The sequence below is a fragment of the Oryctolagus cuniculus genome, chromosome 12, assembly GCF_051225735.1.
Source record: "Oryctolagus cuniculus isolate XC-2025 breed Fujian yellow rabbit chromosome 12, ASM5122573v1, whole genome shotgun sequence".
NCBI classification, from domain to species: domain Eukaryota; kingdom Metazoa; phylum Chordata; class Mammalia; order Lagomorpha; family Leporidae; genus Oryctolagus; species Oryctolagus cuniculus.
The window spans coordinates 106,608,548-106,632,969 of NC_142878.1; the positions used below are offsets into that span (position 1 = coordinate 106,608,548).

A 24,422-nucleotide genomic window follows, 5' to 3' on the forward strand; every position below is an offset into this window, starting at 1 on the left:
AGCCTGGGGTGGGAGGAGCTTCATGGAGGTGACCTTTGAGCCAAGGAGACCAGGGGATAAGAGAGGAAGAGGAAGGAGTCCAGCGGGCAGCACACAGGCCGCACTGCGTCACAAGCAAAGCTGCAGGGCTAGGAGGTGGGGTTGCTTTCCTGCCCACAGAGAGGTTGAGGAGGTAGGGGATTAAGGCTGGTGGACGGGTGTGGGACCAGGGGATTCCCACAGCCCTACACCCACCCACGGGTCTCTGGGCAGAGGGCACTGTAGGTAAGAGCCTGAGCCACGAACAGACACAGACCAGAGGGGTACACAGCACCTCTGCTCCCCGCCACTATCCAGAGCTGGCCAGGAGGACTGGCAGGTGCAGCCCGAAGCTGCAGGGTGCAGAGGGTTTCCAGGGTGCCCTGGGGTGGGGGTGGCAGAAGGACAAGAGGCAGAGGGGCCACCCCCCACAGGTGGGGAGGGCTTGTCAGCTGCGGGGTGCACAGGGGCGGAGCTCTGGACCCTGAACTCCGGAAGCTTCTCGCTGGGGGTGAGGGTGGGGAGCTGGAGACCCCTGACCTCCCCCTCCCTCCCCTCGCAGACCATTCTGCGGATCGTGGTGCTCGGCATCTGGGATTACATCGAGAACAAAATCGAGGTAACACGGGAGCTACCCCCAGCCCTCCCAGCCCAGACATCCCATCCGTTCCAGGGTGAGGGTCATCAAAAAAAAAAATTCACTTGACCGTGGGAGTCTCGCTGAGCCCAGAGCAGAGGCTGGGGGCAGAGGGAGGAGCAGGACAGTCTAAGGACAACTGCTCTTGCGAGTCCTCGATGTTGCAACTTGCTTTTGAATCACCCTGAAGGGCTCTGCAATGCATTTTAGAACAAAAGAAATTCTAAACATGGCCCAGCTGCTCAGGCTGGGCTCCCCTCTGGGAAAGGCCGAGCACAAGTGTGCCCAGGAGCGCACCCGGGGGTGGGGGAGGGGGAGCCAGGAGTCCCCACAAGCCTGAGGGGGGTCGGGAGAAGCAGCAGGGATGGGGTGGCCTCGTGATGGCCCCTGAGCGGTCGGCCGCGCCAGCCGGCCTGCCTGCCTGCCTCATAGGTCCTGGGTTCCAGGCCCATGGCACAGTCCAGGGTGTTAAGTTCCTCCTCCCCTCCCCGACAGGTGTTTGACGGGGCTGTGATCATCTTGTCCTTGGCCCCGATGGTGGCATCCACCGTCGCCAACGGGCCCAGGAGCCCCTGGGACGCCATCAGCCTCATCATCGTGCTCCGGGTGTGGCGGGTGAAGCGGGTCATAGATGGTGAGTGCCCGGGGCCTTGGGGGCCGGACAGGGGGCGGGGCCGAGGCTGTCCCCCACCCCAACCCTCAGCTCCCTCTCAGATCCTCAGTCCGCTGGTTCACTCCCCAAATGGCTGTAGCAGCCCGGGGTTGTGGGCATAGTTATAGACAGGATTGCCTGGCCGCGCAAGCTGCCTCTTGTAATGCCCACACCCCATACCAGAGTGTTGGCTGAATCCTGGCTGCTCTGCTCTGATCCAGCTCGCTACTAAGGTGCCTGGGAAGCAGCAGATGATGGCTCAAGTACTCGGGTCCCTGCCACCCACATGGGAAGTCTGGATGGAGGTGGCTCCTGGCTTCAGCCTGGTGCTCTCTCTCTCCCTCTCTGTCACTCTGCCTTTCAAATAAATAAACAAATCTTAAAAGCAAATAGTATCATGGGTACCAGAGTAATGCTGACTTAAACAAAACAGAAGCTCTTTGCACTCTGGTGCTGCTGTGGCCTTCATGGCGAAGTCTTTGTGGGGACAGGTGTTTTCCATTCTCTTAGTTCTAGGAGTGGATCCCTGGGCCACACAGTCACTCTTTGTTTAACATTTGGAAGAAACACCAAGCTGTTTTCCATAGGGGCTACACCAACCGTCCCTGCATCCTGAGAGACAGAGACAGACAGACAAGCAGACAGAAACTCCCATCCACTGGTTCCCTCCCAAATGCCCACAGCAGCTGTGGCTGGGCTGGGCTGGGCTGGGCTGAGGCCAGGAACTCAGCCTGGGTCTCCCGCGTGGGCAGCAGGAACCCAAGGACTTGAGCCATCACCTGCTGCCTCCCAGGGTGCACATGGGCAGGAAGCTGGATCAGAAGCCGGCTTTGGGCATGGAGCCCCGGGACTCTGATTTGAGACAGGGATGTCTTAACCACTAGGCTAATTGCCTGCCTTCTCGGGAAGCTGCTGCCCACCCCCAGACTGTGGTCTTACGCCCATGCATAGCTGGAAATGGTCAGCATTGCAGGCACCTCTGCACACCGCCAAAATGGGGGGCACCGTCCCTGTGGACAAGGAGGAAGCCTGCAGTGCTGGGCACGGGGCTAAGGCTGTGACTCCCTGAGCATTTCGGGGTGCTGCCCACTGCCTGGACATTTCCTTCCCGATCTGCCAGGCCAGCCCCTCCCCCGCACGAGCCCCGCCACTGCCGAGTTGCTAACTGTCCGCTCTCTTCCAGCCTACGTGCTGCCGGTGAAGGTGGAGATGGAGATGGTCATCCAGCAGTACGAGAAGGCCAAGGTCATCCAGGACGAGCAGCTGGAGAGACTGACGCAGATCTGTCAGGAGCAAGGGGTAAGGCGCCGCCACTCACTGCTGTCCAGGGCCTAAAGCCAGGAGACGGCAGCGTCAGGGTGCTCCTCCTGGTCCCCAGGGAACCTGAGGCCCAGCGCGGGGACCACAACTCCAAGGCCACTGGTGCTCAGTGGCCCTACGGCTCCCCAGCCTGGAGCTGCCCAGTCGCCAGCCGACTTGTCACCTTCGCAGAGACCCGGTCTCTAAAGCTGGGCATCGGTTCTGCCCCCTGAGGCCCCACGGTGTGCCCGTTGCTTAATGAGGTCTCGGACGGCCTCTGTCCTCAAGGACAGTGGTGGGCCCCAGAGGACCTGCCCAGGGCAGTGGCAGCAGGGGTTGGGGGGCGGTCCTTGGTTTCTGGGGGAAGGACAGGGCTACTCCGCTTGCCCCGTGAGCCTGGGAAGCTACGCCCGCAGCCATGTGTCCTATGGGGGCCTGAGGCATGGGGCTTGCAGCACAGCAGAGCTGGCCGCCCCTGGGCACCCCTCTCCCCACTGCCAGGAGCTCTTCAGGGGGTCACAAGGCTGAGCAGTTGTGTGCCTGCCTGTCTTGTCAAGTTCCTGGCTCGTTTGTCTTGTGCATAAACACTCAGCCAGCCAAATCATCACTTACACCCTGGCCGAGACATGGCCCTGTACTCACCGGGCTCTGAGTGGCTCAGGGAGTGGGGTGGGCACATGTCAGGGCGGTGGCACCTGGTGAGAAGCGTGCTGCACAGGGGACATGCCAGGGGCTCTGCATGCCAGCGTGGGACGGGGCGGCAGGGGAGCTGACCGTGACTGAGTGTGGCACAGTATGGGTGCTGTGTGGAGGACCCCGAGGCCACTCTGAGTGTTAGCGGGGGGGTGGCGGTGGGAGGACCGGCGGCCTCCAGTGCTGGGGCTGCCCAGATTGGAGCTCCTTGGAGCTTTCTGGCTGCCGTTGGAAGACAGGGCGGGGTCTGGGTGGAGGCGGGAGGTTGGAGTCTGCAGTAACCACTGGTGTGTAGGGAGCCCAGGGCGAGGACAGAGCAGGGGGGAGGGGGTCTTTTCCTAGGCCGGAAGCTGATGGGGTGACCCGCAGTCCACCTCTGCTTTGCTGTGCTGGACAGTGGGGGAGCCCCGGCACAGCACTGGGTGCACCCCTGGAAATGCACAACCCCCCACTCCAGCAGAGAAGACTGGCCTGCTGCACGCCCCCATCAGCAGTCCATGGGCCACGTGGCAGGAAGAAAATCCCGGGGCAAGGCCCCTCCCGCAGTTTCCTCCTCGACCCTAGTCCTGGGCCCAACCCCTCCCCGGGACCCCAGGTTCCTGCTGTCCTGGTTCGGTCACTCCCCAGCTATGGTCTCCTCCCCAGGGGGCAGGGGTCTCCCACAGACTCTGCACAGGAAGGAGCCAATAAAGACAGAACCCCCAGGGGCTCACATCTGGAAAAGAGATGAGCAGAGGCAAGCCAGTTTAATTTGAAAACACCGGAACCTGTTGTCTTTGTTAGGACAGTGGAGAGTGACAGACGGGCTGGATCCCAGTGGGGCTGTGGCCGGGGCTGGGAAGGTTGCCTGACCAGAGCACGGGGCTTCCGGGGGTCGCCAGCGAGGCTGCTCCCCAGGGCAAGGCGGAGACATCGCATCTTCGGCTGCACTTTGAGACCTAACTGGGCGGCCAGCACCCTAGAGATGAGACTGTCAGCCCAGGAATGTCACGCCTGGCCTTAGAGGGAGCAGCGGGTGGAAGGGCTAAGAAGAGACTTTGAAGGCAGACCTGGGTTCCAAGCCTACTCGGCCCCTTCCTGGCCTGTGGCTTTGGGCACGGATGAGACCCCCCTAAGGGCCTTGTTTCCCAAAACTGGAAAATAGGAATATTCATAAAGTCCTTCAAGGATGGTTCTGAGGCTGCTTAGCCTAAAGCTCTGCGTGTGACAAACTCCTGGGAGCCTCACCTGCCCTGCACACCTGTTCCAGGAAGAAGAGAACTCGAAGTGAGGGCTGTGAGGACGCACTAAAGCACACAGAAGTAGATCCAGGTGTTGTACCTGTGAGATCAGGTTGTACCTGTGAGATCCAGGTGTGTTTGTGAGATCCAGATATTGTACCCATGAGATCCAGGTGTTGTACCCGTGAGATCCAGGTGTTGTGAGATCCAGATATTGTACCTGTGAGATCTGGGTGTGTTCGTGAGATCCAGGTGCTGTACCTGTGAGATCCAGGTTGTACCTGTGAGATCCAGGTGTTGTACCCGTGAGATCCAGGTTGTACCTGTGAGATCCAGATATTGTACCTGTGAGATCCAGATATTGTACCTATGAGATCCAGGTTTTGTACCTGTGAGATCCAGGTGTTGTACCTGTGAGATCCAGGTGTTGTACCTGTGAGATCCAGGTGTTGTGAGATCCAGATATTGTACCTGTGAGATTCAGGTTTTGTACCTGTGAGATCCAGGTGTTGTACTTGTGACATCCAGGTGTGTTTGTGAGATCCAGGTGTTGTACCGTGAGATCCAGATGTGTTTGTGAGATCCAGGTGTTGTACCTGTGAGATCCAGGTGTTGTACCCGTGAGATCCAGGTGTTTTACCTGTGAGATCCAGGTGTTGTACCTGTGAGATCCAGGTGCTGTACCTGTGAGATCCAGATGTGTTTGTGAGATCCAGGTGTTGTACCTAGGAGATTCAGGTGTTGTACCCGTGAGATGCAGGTGTGTTCATGAGATCCAGGTGTTGTACCTGTTAGATCCGGGTGTTGTACCCGTGAGATCCAGGTGTGTTCATGAGATCCAGGTGTTGTGAGATCCAGATATTGTACCTGTGAGATCCAGGTGTTGTACCTGTGAGATCTAGATGTGTTTGTGAGATCCAGATACTGTACCTGTGAGATCCAGGTTGTACCTGTGAGATGCAGTTATTGTACCCGTGAGACCCAGATGTTGTACCTGTGAGATCCAGATGTGTTTGTGAAATCCAGATGTTGTACCTATGAGATCCAGGTGTTGTACCCGTGAGATCCAGATGTTGTACCCATGAGATCCAGGTGTTGTACCTGTGAGATCCAGGTGTTGTACCGTGAGATCCAGGTGCTGTACCTGTGAGATCCGGGTGTTGTACCCATGAGATCCAGGTGTTGTACCTGTGAGATCCAGGTGTTGTACCGTGAGATCCAGGTATTGTACCTGTGAGATCCAGGTGCTGTACCTGTGAGATCCAGGTGCTGTACCCGTGAGAGCCAGGTGCTGTACCCGTGAGATCCAGGTGCTGTACCTGTGAGATCTGGGTGTGTTTGTGAGATCCAGGTGCTGTACCTGTGAGATCCAGGTATTGTACCTGTGAGATCCAGGTGTTGTACCCGTGAGATCCAGGTGCTGTACCTGTGAGATCCAGGTGCTGTACCCGTGAGATCCAGGTGCTGTACCTATGAGATCCAGGTGTTGTACTCATGAGATGCAGATGTTGGAGTGATGAGCCAGAGGTGGGAATTGGACCCTGGGATTGCCCACCCTGGCTTTGGTGGCTCTGAGGAGCGCTGGTCAGGTGCAGGGTTTCGGGTTCCAGGCGGGAAGACCACAGCGGCGGGGTGCGTTCCATGCCCGTGGAGTCACATCCGGCTCCTCCCTGTCAGTACTCACAGGGAGAGTACCTGCTGTTTGTCAGGGCTTGCCATCACTTTAAAGTCACTTTTGTTTACGTCTTAGCTTTTCCACAAGATTAACCTGCTCCTCGCTGTGACCCTGCAGAGAGTTCTGGGTGCCATGGCATGCCAGCCTGGCATGAACACCTGGTCCATTCCATCCCCTGTACTGTGGGCAGCCTGTGACCACGCCCACCGTGCCTCAGCCCCTGGGGTCCAGAGATGGGCAGAGGTGGGCCCAGTGTTGCACAGCACTTCAGCCTCCGTCCACCCCAGTGCTCGGACAGGGCAACGAGATTTCCTGCTTCCTTCACCCCCAGCGTCTCTCCTGAGCACTGGCACACCCCAGCCTTACCCCACTCCCTCCTGGAAAGGGGAGGAAGCCTTGGAGAGTCAGTCTTCTGTCCCCTGCGCCTCCGGCCAGCCTGCCCCCTGCTGTGTCGCGAGTCCATTGTTTCTGTCCCCAGCCTTTCAGCTGGAGGGTCCTTTCCCGGATTATTTTGTTCTCTGCCTGGATCTTGGCCAGAGCGTCCCAGAGCTCATGGGACCGGCCACAGCTGGGTTCCAGAAGCGGGATGGGTGTCGCTGGCCTTCCGGGAGGGACGGTGGGGACTTTCCATCTCTTCCACTGTGCTGCCAGCCTCGGAAACCAAAGCTCTGACACCGCCCGCGGAGCCGGGTGCTCTGCCTTCTGAGGGTGGCTGTACCCCCGAGCCCAGGCTCTTACTCTGATTCCGAAACGTCCTCCAAGTCCTTCAAGCTTTGCACATGTTTTTGGCACAAAACAGTGAGAGCCGACCAGGCACACGTGGGCGCTTATTTCTCTTCTCTGATGGGCATTTCTCAGTCCTGTCCACCCAGAGACCGGCGGCAAAACACTGAGGGCCATGGGGTCCAGCCAGGGCGATGGGAGCCTGGGAGGCCAGCAGAACCTGCGACGGCCTGGGCTGTGAGTGCAGGCAGCGTGGAGGGGCAGAGACAGTCCTTGCACAGGGCAAGGCCAGCAGGGTCCACCCCCAGCTTCCCCAGCGACCCCTTGGCTCCTTAATCCCTGGCTGTCAACCCCGCATTTGGACAAATGGAGATAACGAGGATCAAGTTAAGTAACATCAGTAAGGTCTGGCAGGGGCCGGCGTTGTGGCACAGTGGGTTAAACCTCTGCCTGTGACGTCACCGTTCCACATAGGCACTGGTTCATGTCCCGATTGTTCTACTTCCAATCCAGCTCCCTGCAAATGCGCCTGGGAAAGCAGCGGAAGATGGCCCAAGTACTTGAGCCCTGCATCCACGTGGGAGACCTGGATCCTGGCTTCAGGGTGGCCAGCCCTGGCTATTACGGCCATTATGTGAAGGGCAGAGTGACACATACAGAGAGAGCTTTGATCTGCTGGTTCACTCCCTAAAGGCTGCAACAGCAGGGTTGGGCCAGGCCAAAGCCAGGAGCCAGAAACACCATCCGGGTCTCCCATGTAGGTGCAGGGGCCCAGGGACTTGGGCCATCTTCTGCAGCCTTCCCAGGTGCATTAGCAGGGAGCTGCGTCACTGCCCCGTGCAGGCTACAGGGAGCGGGACGTGTCCCCCACACCCCCTTGGTCTCCTGGCCCCTGCTGGGCTGTGGCGCCTTCCTCCTCTGAGCCCTGTCCACTCAGTGGCCAAGCAAGGAGCATGAAGCATGGGACTCAGCAGGTTTTCATTGGCCAGGCCTGCAAGTGGTGACATTACTCCCGCCCCCAGTGAGTGGGCAGGACGCAGTGACAGCAGATGCTGTCAGGAGCGGTGTGTGTGCCCAGGAAGGAGAGCGGGCACGTGTGTGGTGACCTCATCCAGACCCTGAGCCCAGGGCCTGATGACTGTCCCCACCCTGGCACGGCAGGAGGCACAGTGGCACGTGTGAGAGTCCTCGCTGGAGAAGCTGGTCCCCTGGCCTGTCTCCTGGAGAAACGCACTGCTAGTCCTGTCCCCTAGCCCTGGGCTTTTCTGACGGAGGAAGACAGAGGGGAGCGGTGGCGACATCATGCCCTTGCTCGCCATCCACGCCGGCTGTGCGGGGGGCCGGAGCAGATGTGGTAGGAGGTGTGAGAGACCTGACTGGGAACCAGGGCTCCTGTCCTGCTCCGGCCTCTCTCTGCACCCTGTCGCTCCCCCGGGAGAATGCCCAAGACTCTGCATAAATTGCTTAGCTTTGAGGTTGCTCCTGCAGCTCAGAGAAGGCGCGGAAGGGCAGGAACAGCAGGAAAGGTTCCTGCCCTGGCTCCAGGGAGCGTCTCCCCTCCTGCAGGGGCCACAGCCCCCAACTCGGGACAACAGCTTGGGTGCCTGGAATATTCCAGATCTCTAGCCACTGTGGGAAGTGAAGTGTGTGTGTGTGTTTAACGTGGAAGTGATTTGTAAAACAGCTGATAGCTTCAATGACAAGCCTATTTAGCTGATAAAATTAGCTATCAGAGGAATAAGTTATGTTATTCTTTTGCCATAATTTAAATTTATGGCCAACTACCCGCCATCCTCACAGTGGATGGAAAGGGGCCAAGGTCCATCTCAGCCTCAGCCTGCACCTAAATCATCCCTTTGCAACTGCCTCCGATTTTTATTGTTACCAACAACGGTGAGGCTAATGGAAATAAACACTGGGTGCCGTGCCAGCAGCAGATGGGTTGGAAGGCAGGGCAGCCGGAGCAGACAGCACTAATCGGATGGAGCAGAGTTATTGCTATTGCATTAGGTACCATCGAGCTCCTGGCCAAAGTGTGCATTGATCAGGCCGAGGCCCGTGTCAACTGGACTCCACAGCCAGCCCATTAAAGGTAGAGCAGCACTGGGTGTGGCTGCCCGGCCGCTGGGGAGGGGGGGTCTGGGCCCACCTGGGCGTGCATTAAAAGCCTGGCCCCATGGAAGGGGCCTGACTCACTCCAGTAATGCACGCTGAGGGCTTCCCTGTGGATCCCGGCTGATCTGGCCCGGTTCCCAGGTTAGAAATGCTAATGACGTACCTTAGGTGGGGCTGGGGATGGTCTCGGTGGTTTTTTTTTTTCCCCTACCTGGCCTGTTTGCCAGTGGAAGATTTGCTCCATTTTGTCTTCAAGGCCATGATCATCTTTTTTTTTCCCCTAAGGGCTGTGCTGGTTCTTCCTGCTTCAAGTGTGGGCCTGGGTGGGGACTTTTTGGTTTTTATCTTTTCTTAGGAGTGTCTTAGGAGTTTCTAGAACTGGTGGCTTGATGTGGCTCCTTAGATTTGGGAAGTTCTTGGCCATGATTTTTTTATTTATCACTTCTGTGCCATTCTCTCGTTCCTCTCCTCCTGGGGCTCCAGGTGTGTGTATGTTACATTGTTTGAGTAAGGCTCCCAGCCCTCTTATACACTGCCCTGCTCTAAGTTCCCCACCGCCCACTCTCTGTCTCCTGGCTATAAGTTTTAATCGTTTTCTAGAAAACTTCAAGCTTAACAACCCTGTCTTCTACTATGTCCAATACACTGTGAACCCCATCCAACTGGATAATATATATATATATATAGTATATATTATATATACTATATATAATGGTATGTAATATATCGCATTTGTTAGGTTTATAAAATTTTGATCTGACTCCTTCTAATTTGATTCTAATTCTCGGCAGAAACATTGCATTTATTTGGTCCATCTTTTCCCCTATTTTCTTTAACATATTAATATTATTTTTTTAAAAAAGATTTTTGTTTATTTGAAAGGCAGAGTGACAGAGACAGAGAGATCTTCCATCTGCTGGTTCACTCCCCAAATGGTCTCAACAGCCGGGGCTGGTCCAGGCTGAAACTGAGAACTAGGAACTCATCTGGGTCTCCCAGGTGGGTGGCAGGGACCCAAGCACCTGGGCCGTCATCTGCTGCCTCCCCTGGCATGTTAGCAGGGAGTTGGACCGGAACTGGAGCAGCTGGGACCTGAACTGGTTCTTGGTTATGGTATGCTGGCATCACAGGTGGTGGCTTGACCCGCTGTGCCGCAATGCCGGCCCCTAATTATAGTTATTTTGAATTCTTTGTCTATTAACTCAAATACTTACACAGCTCAGCTTAACCGCTGTGTGCACTGATAATCAACCACTTTTCCTACTTATTAGCATGACTAATAACTCGTGCTGTGGGCTACATGTTGTTGATAATACACAGAGATTCTGGGTTGAGTTATGTTCTATGAAAAGTCGGTGCTCTGGGATGGGCCATTTCAGCAGGAAGCAGGGGACAGCGCCAGAGCCACCTGGCGCTTGTACTTCATCCCCTCCCAAGCACTGACCCGGAGCCAGTCCGGAGCTCGCCATACTCTCAGAACTCAGCTCATCCAGTGGTCTTGTTGGCCACACAGTGAAACTGAGGCCCAGAGGGAGACAGGGACTTCCTCAGAGCCAGGGTGCAGGAGGGTAGGAGGCCCCCGGGGTCCCCTGCGCTGTCCTGGCCCCTGTGGCCATTGGGCACCCCGCACTCAGTCTGAGTGACTTCCATCTTGCTCAGAAGGCCCTGGGGGCTGGAAGGCAGGGGCATGGGCCACTGTGAATCCCCTGCCTCTCCTCTATCCTTCCCCAGCACAGACGCGTCTTCCCACCGCGGGGCCCAGATGGGCTAGCATCCCTTGACGACCTGTCAGTCAACCTGGAGAAGCACACGTGACCTTGCTGAGTACAGGCTGGATCAGGAGCCCCACTCTGAGGGTCTCGGTAGGACCCTCTGGGGCCATCACAGCAGTGGCCTGAGCTCAGAGCCACTTGGCCTGCCTGCAGCGCCCATCCAAGGAGTCGGTCTCTCCTCGGGGTGACGGCTGAGCTCATCCAGGCACTCCCACCCTCTGGGTAGGAAGCTTGGAGAAATCTGAGTCTGGGTGCCCCCTCCCTCGCCCCATCCCAGCTCTTGCCACGTGCCATGTGCCACGTGCCGACACTGTTGGTCCTGAGTGCTGCTCTCACCTCCACTTCCGTAGTCTCCACCTGGGGTCATCTGTGGGCTGGACCGCTGCAGTAGGCGGCCACTGTCCACTCTGCCATCCCCGTGGTCCCTTCACAGCCCAGTCACCGCACAGCCACCGCCACCACTCCAGCCTACAAGACAAAACATCCCAGTGGCTTCCTGCTGATCTTTAAATCAAGGCAGACAACCATAACACACCTTGTTGTGGCTACAAGGCTCGGCTGGTGTAGCCCCCGGTGCCCTAGCCCCTCTGGCCTACTGGGCCTCTGTCTTATAGCACCTGCTGCCAACACCAGCCCAGGGCCGGCCCTCATGACTCCAGGAGAGACATGTCCCCATCACCTGCACTCACCTCTAGGCTGGGGAAGGCATTCTTATCCCCACACAGGGAATAGAATTTGCACACAGCCCCTTGCCTTGTCTGGCTTCTTAGTGATGACAGAATGAATGGATAAAGGGGTGGGAGAACCACCCCACACTTGGAACTTGTCACTTCAGCTCAAGACATCTTTCTGTGTGCGTGCGCGCCTGGGTCTGCATGTGGGGGCCTGGGCCGGGCAAGCCCTGGCCTCTGGCTGTCTGGCCTGACTCCCAGTGGGACAGCTCCATATCAATTACAGGCCATCAATAATGCATCCTCTCAGAGTGGCCAGGAAGCCATTAGCTGGGCCTGCAGGGCCAGATGCATGGCCTTGGAGAAAGTGGACGGGGTGTGCCCATGGGAAGTTCAGATTGTCCAGGTCAGGAGGGGCTCCCAGCCCAGCAGAGCCTGGGAGGGTGGCCTCACAGGCCCTCCGTGACCTTTGAGACCGGCTGCCAGAGGGTGGCTACACACTCCCCACCCTGCACAAAAGGTCACCCAGGAAGGAGTCAGCCCTGCTTTCTCAGCCTCTGAGAAAGTGCTTGGTTTTGAGGTCCAGAGTCTGAGTCCAGAAATTAGGGCTGAATCTGGGACCAGGGTCACTGTATAACCAGGATCAGGGCTCCAAGCATGACCAGGGTCAGGTCTCAGAATGTGGCCAGGATCAGGGCTCAGTGAATGACCAGGATCAGGGCTCAGTGAATGACCAGGGTCAGGGCTGTGTGTGTGACCAGGGTCAGGGCTGTGTGTGTGACCAGGGTCAGGGCTCAGTGAATGACCAGGGTCAGGGCTCAGTGAATGACCAGGATCAGGGCTCAGTGAATGACCAGGGTCAGATCAGGGCTGTGTGTGTGACCAGGGTCAGAACCTAGCATGCCTGAGGCTGTTGGTCTCAGCTTTGGGCTAAGGTTACGGCTCAGTTTGCAGCTGGAGTTAGGGCTCAGTCTAAACACAGCTAACCAGTTTCATTCCTCCACTTATTACTTTCTCTTCAATAGTATTTATTGGGTGCCTCCTGTGCACCAGGCACCAAAACAGACCGGGTCCCTGCTCCCCTTAGACGCGTTCTGTTGGGGGACAAGGGAGGCGGCAGGGTGGGGCTTGTGCGAGCCGCCTGCACACTTCCTCCCAGTTCCCAATGCCATTTGAAATCACCGTGGTGAGAGTGTTCACGCCACACACTCCTCTCCAGCACACTGCCCATGGGGGGCGAGAGAGGCGGAAACTGGAGGTCCTGAAGGAACATCTATGTGATCTCCTCCCATAAACGCCATTCAAATGCAGGAAGGACAGAGAATCATAAATGCACAGAATTAAGAAACTGTCCCTCGAAGTCCTGTCCGCCAGGACAAGGCGGGTAGGAGGTGTTGGTAGACAGACAGGAAAGCCATGACTGACCCAGCAGACCGAAGACGGCAGGATTAACAACTGTGGCACCTGCAGTGGGGGGTCACAGCCCCTCATCCCCCCGTCAGAGCCCCTAGGAGTCTGGGAGGAAGGAGGTGGGGTGTGCAGCTGACCGCAGGGCAGGGGGTTGGTGCAAAGCCTGCACACAGGGGTGGGCGTTTGGTGCAGAGGTTAAGACGCCCCATGGGATGCCTGCATGCCGGCTCCTCTGCTTTTGACCCAGTTTCCTGCTACCGCACACCCTGGGAGGCAGCAGGTGATGGCTCAACTACTGGGTCCCTGCCGCCCCTGCGGAAGACTCAGTTGAAGTTCTGGGCTCTGGCTGTTGCAGGCGTTTGAGGAGTGACCCATCTCTGTCTCTCTCGAGATAAATAGACTTTTCTAAAGATGGAGATAGACTTTTCTTTTTTTTTTCTTTTTTTTTTTTTTTTTTTTTTTTTGACAGGTGGAGTTAGACAGTGAGAGAGAGAGAAAGAGAAAGGTCTTCCTTCCGTTGGTTCACCCCCAAAATGGCCGTTACGGCTGACGCTGCACCGATCCGAAGCCAGGAGCCAGGTGCTTCCTCCTGGTCTGCCATGCAGGTGCAGGGCCCAAGCACTTGGGCCATCCTCCACTGCCTTCCCGGGCCACAGCAGAGAGCTGGACTGCAAGAGGAGCAACCAGGACAGAACCGGCGCCCCAACCGGGACTAGAACCTGGGGTGCCGGCGCCACAGGCGGAGGATTAGCCTAGTGAGCCACAGCGCCGGCCGATAAATAGAATTTTCAAAAGTCTGCTCACAAAATATTCGAGCTAGGTTAGGCAGGGACCTGGGGAGAGGGGCATTCTCATTCCCCACCCCCTACCCCCCAGCCCAGCTCCAGAGGTTTGGGCACAAAGCTGAAGAACTTTCCAGAAAACCTGAGCAGTCCCAGAGACAAAACCTGCAGATTGGGGCCGGCGCCGTGGCTCACTTGGTTAATCCTCCAGCTGCGGCGCCGGCATCCCATATGGGCGCCAGTTTCTAGATCCAGTTGCTCCTCTTCCAGTCCGGCTCTCTGCTGTGGCCCTGGAGGGCAGTGGAGGATGGCCCAGGTGCTGGGGCCCCGCACCCCATGGGAGACCAGGAGAAGCACCTGGCTCCTGCCATCAGATCAGCGTGGTGCGCCGGCCACGACGGCCATTGGAGGGTGAACCAATGCAAAAGGAAGACCTTTCTCTCTGTCTCTCTCTGTCACTGTCCACTCTGCCTGTCAAAAAAAAAAAATTAAAATAAAAAAAAAGAGGAAAGTGTAGTAAAACATTACAGCCAATGCACCAAAATATCAGAAGGTGGTAAGTGCGAGGCCAGGAACTGAAGCAGGCTGATGTGACCTGGGGCCTGGGCAGCTGTCTCCCACAGGGAGTCCAGGAAAGCCCTTCTGAGGGGAGCCAGCTGGGGCGTGCGACAGAGCAGCCTGGGAAGTGGCCCTGACAGCGCACGGGCTTGGTGTCTGAAAGGGAAGGAGGAGGCTTGCGGTGCGGGGCTGGTGATGGGAGACTGGGCGAGAGTGCTGTCCAGGTGGGCACCGCCAGACCGTGCACCTGCAGGGCTCAGAAGTGTGGCTTTCTGACCACGGAAAGGCGTGGAGCTCTGTGGCCAGGGGTGTCACAGTCTGCTGTGGGTGTGTGAGAGTCTCGTGATTCCAGCTGGAGACGGGTGGCGGAGGATGAGGCTGTGGCTATCCGGGTACACAGGTGCGGGGATGGAGGTGGTGAGTAGGCAGTGGTGGACAGCACTCGGGGGTGGACCTGGACTTGGGGACAGGCTGGATGTTGGGAAGAGGGAACGCGAGGAAGGAAAGGAGGTGCCTGCATTTTTCGGCTCCAGCTGAGTTGAAGATGCCCGAGGAGAGGTTCCCGGAGACAGCGAGGGGCCCTGTTTCTACCAGCTTGAGTTTGCAGCCGGACACCCCATTCGTGGGGCTGCCTTCACAGGCAGTGGGAGGTGCGGGTCTGACATTCCAGAGAGGGTTGAAGCAGGAGCTGTGCATTTGGCCACCACCACTTGCAGCAGGGAGGGAGCCTCCTGGGGCAGGTGTGGGGGTGAAGGAGGGAAGATGGGGGGGTGCCACTGTGCCGGCTCCACGCGCCAGGTGGCAGTCAAGGCAGCTTGGCGCCCAGCCCCGCCCTTCCCCTAGGGGTCCAGGGAGGCCACTGAGTGCCAACAAACCAGCCCCAGCCAGACTCAGGAGACATCTGGAAGCCTTTCCGAGGCTTCCCCCAACAAAGCAATAAACCAAAATAAAAACGTGTGCAGCTTTGACAAAACCCTTGTGATGCAACCCAAATCCTCAAAGAGGCGAAAACCTGGGACCCGAGTCTGGGGAGGTGCAGAGACAAGCTCAAGGCCCTGCAAGACAGTCACTTCGCCAGATCGGCCCATTCGGCCGGCCCACTCCTTCCGTCGTGCGGCCGGCACAGCTCCCGGACTCCTCTGCCACAGACCCACCCGGCCCTTCTCCCTCTGCAGTTTGAAATCCGGCAGCTGCGCGCACACCTGGCGCAGCAGGACCTGGACTTGGCCGCTGAGCGCGAGGCGGCGCTGCAGGCCCCACACGTGCTCCGCCAGCCGCGCAGCCGCTACAAGGTGGTGGAGGCCGGCGCGTGGGACGAGGAGACGGCGGCCGAGAGCGTCGTGGAGGAGCTGCGGCCCTCGCCAGGTGAGCAGCGAGCCCCGCCCGCGGCCTCCCCTCGCTCCCTCCTGGGGATTGGCACCCCCTTCCCTCTCCCAGCCCCTCCCTGCATCTGGCCCCACTAGCTGCCTGTGGGGTTGGCTGCCCTGGGTGGAATGCACATGTCCACAAGTGTCCAGAACCAAAGCCAGGCTCCGGGACGTCATTTGCCTTGCGTGGGTCCCAGCAGCCTGCTTCCCCACCCTGGCTCAGCTTCCCGGGCCGGAGCTTGTGGAATCCACCTTCTCATTCTTCGCCCAAGTTCCCCTGGAAGGCGGCTGGCTCACGGTCTCGGGGCCCATCCTGGGGTCTTCCACCTTGGCCTGCCCAGAGCAGCCCTCCTGCTGTCTTAGCATTTCCAGGACAGCACCCCTGTCCCTCTTGGGGTCCCCAGCTCCAGAGATAACGACAGAGAGAAAGACCCCAGAGGCCCGACGCCACCTATGGGCCCAGCAGGAGCCAGGCTCTGGGCGCAGAGGGCCCACCAGCCGACAAAGCCTCGCAGGTGATCCTACGCCCCACAGTGGAGCCGTGAGGCTGGAGGCCTCCTGCCTGTCCCTCCTGCTCCCCTCTGGGAGGAGGAGGGAGGCTGGGCAGGACGGAGAAAGCTGGGCAGAGTCAGAAGCCGCCCAGGGTAAACCTGACCACTGTGTGTCACAAGGGGGCTGTGCTGTCCCTGCCCACCCTCCTGGCAACTGCTGGGGGGTGGGGGTCTGCACAAGGCAGGCTCCGCCCCCCCATACAGGTGCCGTATGCACCCTGGACACAGCTGCAAACGTGCCTCCCAGCCAGTGGGAGCCCCCTCCCTGACTAGATGCATACCTGCTCCACGCTGCCCCAGCCTACACAGTCCCCTCCCCCGGCACCCCTCTTTCAGCCGGGCCCCCAGCATCCCCAGTAGCACAGCCAGCACCATGGAGCAGAGAGGAGAACCCGAGGGCCCGTGAGAGGCACCTGAGTCACAGCTCCAGGGGCTCCAGGCACACAGGGCACACCACAGCTGAGCCCTCTGGGACCAGGAGCTGTGTCCAGGGAGGCATCAGTGATATTAAAAATTACAGCTGCACAAACTCGGGGCCTTCTCTCTGGAGACGAAGCGAGGGCAGCCTTTGTTGCTAACTGACCTCTAGGTCCACTGTGCACACAACAGAACTCCACAGGCAGTCCAGGGGGGGACCTGCAGATGTGAGTCCCAGCAGCCCTGGGCAGGGGCCAGCCTCACCCCTCCCAGCTCCCCCTGGACGGGGGAGCGCCAGCCGGAGAGGAGGAAGCGGCTCTGAGTCTCAGAGATGCCAGCGGGTCCCAGACACCGCCAAACAGCTTCTGTTTAGACTTGCGCTAGTCACAAATCATTTTTAAAACTTGGGCTGCAGAGTTCCAGGCTTTGGGGCCTGCCAAGTTCATTGTGCCCCTGTGTAGTCATTTTTTTTTTTTTTTTTATTTTATTTTTTTTTTGACAGGCAGAGTGGACAGTGAGAGAGAGAGAGACAGAGAGAAAGGTCTTCCTTTGCCGTTGGTTCACCCTCCAATGGCCGCCGCGGCCAGCGCGCTGCGCCCGGCGCACCGCGCTGATCCGATGGCAGGAGCCAGGAGCCAGGTGCTTTTCCTGGTCTCCCATGGGGTGCAGGGCCCAAGCACCTGGGCCATCCTCCACTGCACTCCCTGGCCACAGCAGAGGGCTGGCCTGGAAGAGGGGCAACCGGGACAGAATCCGGCGCCCCGACTGGGACTAGAACCCGGTGTGCCGGCGCCGCTAGGCGGAGGATTAGCCTAGTGAGCCGCGGCGCCGGCCCCCTGTGTAGTCATTAATACTTCTCTCCCGAATTTATTAGTCTTAAAGCCTGCCCATAACTTAGGAATTACAGCCCCTGGGGGGAGTGCCACGGATTTCGCTGTGTGTCGCTGTGAACCCTGTCCGTCTTCACTGAGGACTGGGCATTCACTCCTATGCTCATCTTTCATGCCTGGTATACAGTCGGCGCTCAGAAAACATTAGTGCCCTCCCTTAGTGACGACTGTTAGGCCATGCGGTAGCATGCTGGGAGTGGGAGCCCAGGCTAGGAATTAGGGCATCTCCCTGTGCTTTGGGGCCTAGGTCTCGCGGGGGGTCAGGGGGCCACTGCAGCCTGGGCAGCCTGGCTGGTCACCACCTCCAGGAGGCCTGGCTGGGCTGACCCACATCCCTGGCCTCCTCTCTGGGCTCCACCCAAGGCAAGGCCCAGGGCGAGTGCTGCCGCCTTCCACACTGGAGGCCTTGGGAAGATCGGTGGGCTGGGATTGCAAAGTGCTCACACCAGGGATGAGGCACCCTGCGGCCTCGGAGACGCCAGGCCAGCAGCAAGCACATGGGCTAGGGTGCGGGGGGCTGAGGGGTGGCTAGACCAGGCACTCAGCATCGTGGACAATCACTGCTGTTCGGTCCACAGTGGCCGAGTGCTTGTTAGCCCCGTTTTATAGGTGAGAGGCTGAAGCCCAGAGCAGCCCGAAGGCATCTGCCCAAGGCTAGGTCGGCCCCTGCATCTGCTTTCCCTGCTGAGGGCTACATTAGGGTGGTCCTTCCTCCCTGCCCCTCAGGCCCCCTATGGGCTGCTTCCGGCAGGACCCTAGGGCTCCCAAGTGCCAGATCAGACGCTGGGGCTGCAGGTGGGGGACTGACTGTGGTCCTTAGCTCCCTCCCTGGGCCCCAGCTCCGTGCCTCCAGAGCAGGGGTGCTGCAGGGGGTGGAGGGAGTGTAGGTCCCCAGCTGCATTTACTCCAAATTCTTGGCTTTTGTGTGAAAGATACACTCAAAGCAGAAACACAGATGAAGTTGCAAGAATGGGCACAGGACAGGTTAAAGAGACAGTACACACTCACGAGTGCTGGCAACCTGGTGGGGGGCACCCCACCCCAGTTGGGTTGCTCCCTTTATTGGGTAGGGGTAACTGAAGATACAAATGGGGGTTGGGCAGGGCTCAGTGCACTCGGTTGCCTCTGGGGAGGTGTCCTGGGGTCTCCACGTGGCGCTCGGCTCACACGTGACCATCGCATTGTCTTGTGCGTGGTGGAGGGGTGAGGCTTGGGTGCATCATGGGAAGTGCGTATGCCGAATCGGGGCTGCAGCAGGAACACTGCTGGCCGGCCCTTGGCTCCTTTTCCCTCGCGTGCCCAACCACAGTCCTCTGTCCAGTCCGCCCTGGTGGGACCTGGCCAGTGTAGGCTCTGTGCTAAGCACCAGGGAGACAGAGTGAGTAAAATGTAACTGCTGCCCCCTGAAGTCCTGGGGCTCCTGTGTGGGTGGGGACAGAAGCCCAGCCCGAATGGTGTGCCTGGGAGAGGAGGACCCCGGGGCCCACAGGACAGGGAGCAGCACGGGCAGGACGAGAGGCGGAAGGGGGAGCTGTGAGGCCGACCTGAGGCTGGACCGTCGCAAGTCGGGGAGTTGGTAAGGAAAGCGAGGGCAGCCCAGAAGACAGCAGCGGTCAGAGCGAGAGGAGGAGGAAGAGCAGGAGGGGAACCGATTCCATTCCGGACGTGTTGAGTCACAGGGAGTTGGAGGTCATCCAAGAGGCGCCGTCCGGGACGGTCGGCTGGGCCAGTCGGCAACTCGGGACACATGTCTGAGCTGAAGGTCATCTGGCTTGGCTTATTTGTAGCACCTGTTTGGATGAAGATGTATTTGTAGGCAATACATTGTTCACACACAGGTAGGAGGGGGCTCCCAGCGGCTGCCCTCGGGGCTGTGTGAGTCCAGGCTGGGGCAGGGAAGCCACTGGCTTCTCTCTGAGTGAGCAAAGAGGGGCAGTCCGGAGCACACTACGGGGATGCCGGATGTGGTAGGGAAGGGCACTGACTGCGCTCTACAGAGCGGTGGTGACCACTGCGCTTCCGTGTGTGAAGCCTGAGCCCCGGGCTGGAGCTCTGGTGGGCACACAGCAAGCACTGGCGTCCACCTCCTCCTGCCCCAGGCCGCGGCCCCACGGGCAGCTGTGTGTGCAAAGGCTGGAAGGCCGGGGTGGGCGCTGCCTGGACAGTCGGTGTGGGGAAGTCAGTCAGCTGGGCTGTGTAGAAACAGGCTTGACCTCGGCCGCTTGTGGAAGGCGGGGCCAGGCTCTGCAAGGCGCGAGGGCCTCTCCCAGCTAAGTGGAGATTGGCTGCTGGACCCAGGAGTGGGCGCCCAGGGACCCCTGGCCTGGATACCTGGCAAAGGGCCGGGCATGCTGTGACCCTACTGAGCACAGAAGGGTAAGGACCAGAGGCGGGAGGTGCAGTCCCCAGAGGTGTGCGAGCTGTGGTGGAATGGGCTTCCCTGAGCAGGCAGTGAGCTGACTCCTGCTCTGGGGCGTGGGAGGGTGTCCCAGGTCCCTCCCCACCCTTCTCTGTCACCCCCCCGGACTACAGAGCCAGCTCGTCCAACCGCGGCACAATCTGTGTGACCCTGGCCGGCCAGCGTCACGAGAACCCAGGTCTGGGTTTTTCTCGTCCACCTTGGGCTACCTCCTGCCTCTCCTGGGGATACTTGGGTGGGGCTCAGGGTTCTGCCCACACCACACGGCCCTCCTGCAGCTGAGGGCGCCTGGGGCCCCCGCAGCCCCTCTGCCAGGAGCGGCAACCTTAGGCACCTCCCACTTCCCAGGGCGGCGCCAGAGCCGGCAACACTTCCAGCACAGGCGTGAGCAGCCGCGTGGGGGGCTCCTGTTGCCGGCTGATCAGGGCGCAGGGCCTGGGGCCAGCCCGGGGCCCTCCCTCGGCTCCTGCATTAGTGGGAAACACACCTCTGACCGCAGGCATTTAGAGATCAGAAGAGGCCAAAAAAGCTTTTAAGAGCTGGGCTGTGCATGCGTGGCCATGCAGCCTCCCCACGGCAGGGCCGGCTGGCTTCTCAGGTGCACGCAGCAGGAGGCCTCAGGACCGACGCCTTGGGTCTGGTCCCCTGCAGTCCACCAGGCGTGGACTCTGGCCTGGTGCCAGCTCCGGGTTCGTGATGTCTCCACGAACCACTGTAGAGAAGAGCGGTCACTGCCCCCATTTTACAGACTCGGAGACTGAGGCTCAGAGACAGACGGGGGGCGGGGGAGCTGGGGCTGAGGCCGGAAGTCAGATTCCATTCCGACCCCGGTCACGGCCCCAGGGCTCAGGACGACAAGTTGCCAGACGCGCCGGGGGTCCTTGTCCTGTCGCTGTCCAAGCCCTGCCAGGTCCCTCCTGACGATGGCTTGACCCCATCGCTCCCTCTGGCCTTCTCCTCTCCCCTGGTCTCCCAGCCCCACTTTTGGCCCCTTCCAACACAGCTTTCCCCACACCCTGGGAGTGACCCCTCCCAGTCACACCTGACCATACTCAAATGTCTGTCCAGCGGCCCCTCACTGCCCTTGGGTGAGGCCAAGCTCCTCAGGGTGGCTTTGGGGCCCCCACACCTGCTTCTTTCTTCTGCCCCCAGCCTGCTCTGAGAATCTGCCCTCTGCTCCCCTCACTGGGGCAAGGATCCTGTTCCCACCTCGCCTCCCTTGTACCCGACAGCTCGTCACCTGCGTGTGACAGTTACTGGGCACCCAGCAGGCACAGGAAGTGTACGGGTGGTGGCGTAGAGCAGGGTGGGTTCCCAGCGCCACGCCCCTGCCCCGGCCCCTTCCCTGGACTGCCCGGGAGCTGGGGGCCCCCGTGGTTGGAGGCAGCTGTCGCACCAGAACCTGCTCTTCGGGTACCCCGGTCCCCAGTGCAGCCCAGCCCCTGGGGCGGATGAGATGGGGCCCCACGCGGCCATCACACGCACGTAGAGGGCTTGGGTGAGCTGGGTGCTCGTCTCAGGGCCGTGGGCATGGCGAGGGTGTGGGGGAGGGATGTCCTAGCCCAGCCCCTGCCTCTTGGGCTGTCTGGGGAGCTGTCACACTCACCCTTCTCTGCCCCCCGCCCTGCAGAAACGGCACTGAAAGATGACATGAACAGCTACATCAGTCAGTACTACAACGGGCCCAGCAGTGGTAAGTCAGGGGCGGGCAATCTGTGACCCCAGCAACCCCCAGGCCCCGAGTCGGGCCGCCGGGGCCTGACTTCAGACATCAAGGCCTGCCCTTCCTGTGGTGCCTGGGAACGGCTCCAGGTTGAGATTCTTGGGGCTCCTGGCACACCCAGTGCTAGAGCTGGAGGAGCTGCAGACCCTGGCCGCATGCCTGTGTGGTGCACAGTCCTTCTGGTGCCTGAGTCTCGGGGAGGCCTGGCGGGAAGGGCTTGGAAATGGTGCCCAGGCCCTCAGCCTCTGCTCTCTGCTTCACCGGGGTCTAGGGTTGGGACCCCACAGCCTTACATCCTGTGTGTCCCCCGGTAAGGCTGGGATATGGTGGGGACAGGCATAGTATTCGGCAACTGTCCTTTTCCACCTGTGACCCCCTGAAACCTCTTCTGCTAGTTGGAGAGACCACCATCTCCATCCCCCACAACGCTGGGGAGAAACGCCCCACGCCACACCCTCTGTCACTCAGCCCCGTGGTCCAGCTCGCCTGAAGAACGGCAGAGCGCCCCCTGACGGCTGGCCATGCTTCCCGAGAGCTCCACCCACATCCTGGAGGTCCCACGGGCTCCTGCGGCACCCTGCCCCACATGTGGGCCTGCTTATTTATTTATTTGAAAGGCAGAGACAAAGATCTCCTATCCCAGCCAGAGCTGGGAGCTGGGAACCGAATCCAGGTTTCCCACGTGGGTGGCAGGGACTCAAGTTCTTGAGCCATCACCTGCTGCTTCCCGGGTACGTTTTAGCAGGAAGCCAGAGGCAGGGGCAGCGCTGGGATTCAAACCCAGGCACTCACTCGGAAGCGGGATGCTGGCGTCCCTCGCTGCCTCTGATCTGCTGCCCCAAATGCCACTCACGCTGTGAACCCCACGTTCTTTGCCCCAGCACCCGGTGCTTTCTCACTCAGTGGCAGAGAGCCCCGAGTCTCTGTTTAAAGCAAGCCACGGAGGACCACGGAGGGCAGGTTGTCTGTGTCCCTGCCCCCAGCTCATCACAGTCACCCCCAGCTTTTCTAGAACACACTGAGTGCCAGCACGGAGCGCAGCCAGCTCCCAGAGCTCCCGCCTGCGTCTCCCGAGGCACAGCCAGTGAGCCTCGTGTCCTCATTGGGGTGCAGGAAGCTGGGTAGCACGGTTTTCCCCCGGTGCGGTGGTGAATACTGGCAACTGGAGCCAAGAACTGCCACCCTGCAGTCTGCCCACAGGCCCAGCTCCCACACCTGTGCGGCCCCGACCCATGCTCCTCGGGACCCTGGAAGCGAGGCAGAGTGGGGTGTCACCGGTACGCCCTCCTTTCTTGCAGACAGCGGCGTCCCTGAGGCAGCTGTGTGCGTGGTCACCACGGCCGCCATCGACATCCACCAGCCCAACGTCTCCTCCGACCTCTTCTCGGTGGACGCGCCCCCGAAGCGGGGCGGCAACGGCACCTGCGCCAGCGCCACGTCCGAGAGCGCCTCCCGCTCCGCCTGCAGCTCCGTCACCCGGGCCCAGAGCGCCAGCAGCCAGACGCTGGGCTCCTCCACGGACTGCAGCACTGCCCGCGATGAGCCGTCCTCGGAGCCCGGCCCCTGTCCCCTGCCGCTGCCGCCACCGCCACCCCCACAGCAGCAAAGGGCAGTCCAGGACCTGCTGTCCTCCTTGTCGGAGGACCCCTGCCCACCCCAGAGGGCCTTGGACCTGGGCCCCCGGGCCCCGCTCAGCCCTGCGGGCTCGGCTCCCACCAGCCCTGAGCTGGGGCACAGGGTGTGTCTGTTCAACCAGAAGAACCAGGAGGCCTTCCGGGCCTTTTCCACCCAGCCAGTCATCCACTTCCAGCCTGCGACGCCGGCCCTGCAGGACAAGTGCAGGCCTTTGGAACCCAAAGAGCAGAAGCTGCACCGGGTCCCCGAGGCCTAGAGCCCGCAGGCAGGCTGGCGGGGAGGAGGGGACAAAGCCATCTCGACGCAGTTCCGGGACCCCAGAGGCTGCCACGGCCGCCTGGCCTCCCGCAGGGTGCTGCCTGCCCCCGGGGAGGTGACGCCAGGCCAGAGGCCACGTGCCTCAGACCTCAGAGCCCAGAGCGGCGCCTCTTCTCGCCCTGTTCCAGGGGAAGGCGGTGCTCAGGGCGGGTTTTGTTTTGTTTTTAACCATTTTTACAAAAACCAGCCTGTGGCCTAGCTTCAGCAGGGTGGAGAGCGAGGACCAGCTCGGCCTCTTCTGCTGCCTTTGTTCCCGACACCCGCCCCGGACCTCGGGAGCAGCACTGTGAGCAGGGGCTGCAGCCCCACCCCCAAGCCGTGTCTCCCAGGAGTCCTGGCACGGGTGCACGCGTGTATGCGGGGGTGACACCGCCAGAGCCCACCCCAAGCCGTGTTTCCCAGGAGTCCTGGCGTGCGCACGTGCGTGTGTGTGTGTGTGGGTGCTTGTGTGTATGTGGGGGTGACACCGCCAGAGCCCACCCCAAGCCGTGTTTCCCAGGAGTCCTGGTGTGCGCACGTGTGTGTGTGTGTGTGTGGGTGCGTGTGTGTATGTGGGGGTGACACCGCCAGAGCCCACCCCAAGCTGTGTTTCCCAGGAGTCCTGGTGCATGTGTGCATATGTGTGTGTGTGTGTGTGGTGTGTGTGTGTGTGCGTGTGGGTGGGTGCGTGCATGTATGTTGGGGTGACACCGCCAGAGCCCACCCCCATGCCTGTCCCGTCCGTCTTCATTCTCTCATTTCGGCATGGGCATCCCAGAGACCTCGTTTTCACCGTCACAGGACATCTGGGGGGGAATCTGGAGGTGGGCGGGGGGCTGGGGGCTAGGGGTGGCCATTCCCCACCTTGGCTTGAATAATAAAAACCAGCTGCACTGAC

At 59.9% G+C, this 24,422-nt stretch overlaps 1 protein-coding gene across 2 annotated transcripts in view; it reads left to right on the forward strand.

Annotated features, from left to right (window-relative positions):
- Positions 1–24,422, forward strand: part of TMEM266 (transmembrane protein 266) — a 57,098-nt gene extending 32,676 nt beyond the window's left edge. Inside the window, exons 5-10 of one of the 2 annotated variants that reach the window (XM_051834575.3) lie at positions 581–637; positions 1,151–1,289; positions 2,491–2,606; positions 15,401–15,590; positions 21,500–21,562; positions 22,891–24,422. In XM_051834575.3, coding sequence (XP_051690535.2) covers positions 581–637; positions 1,151–1,289; positions 2,491–2,606; positions 15,401–15,590; positions 21,500–21,562; positions 22,891–23,483 — 1,158 coding nt within the window. In that variant the 3' untranslated portion in view covers positions 23,484–24,422. The remainder of the gene's footprint in view (positions 1–580; positions 638–1,150; positions 1,290–2,490; positions 2,607–15,400; positions 15,591–21,499; positions 21,563–22,890) is intronic. The other variant, XM_089310808.1, reaches the window with a different exon arrangement.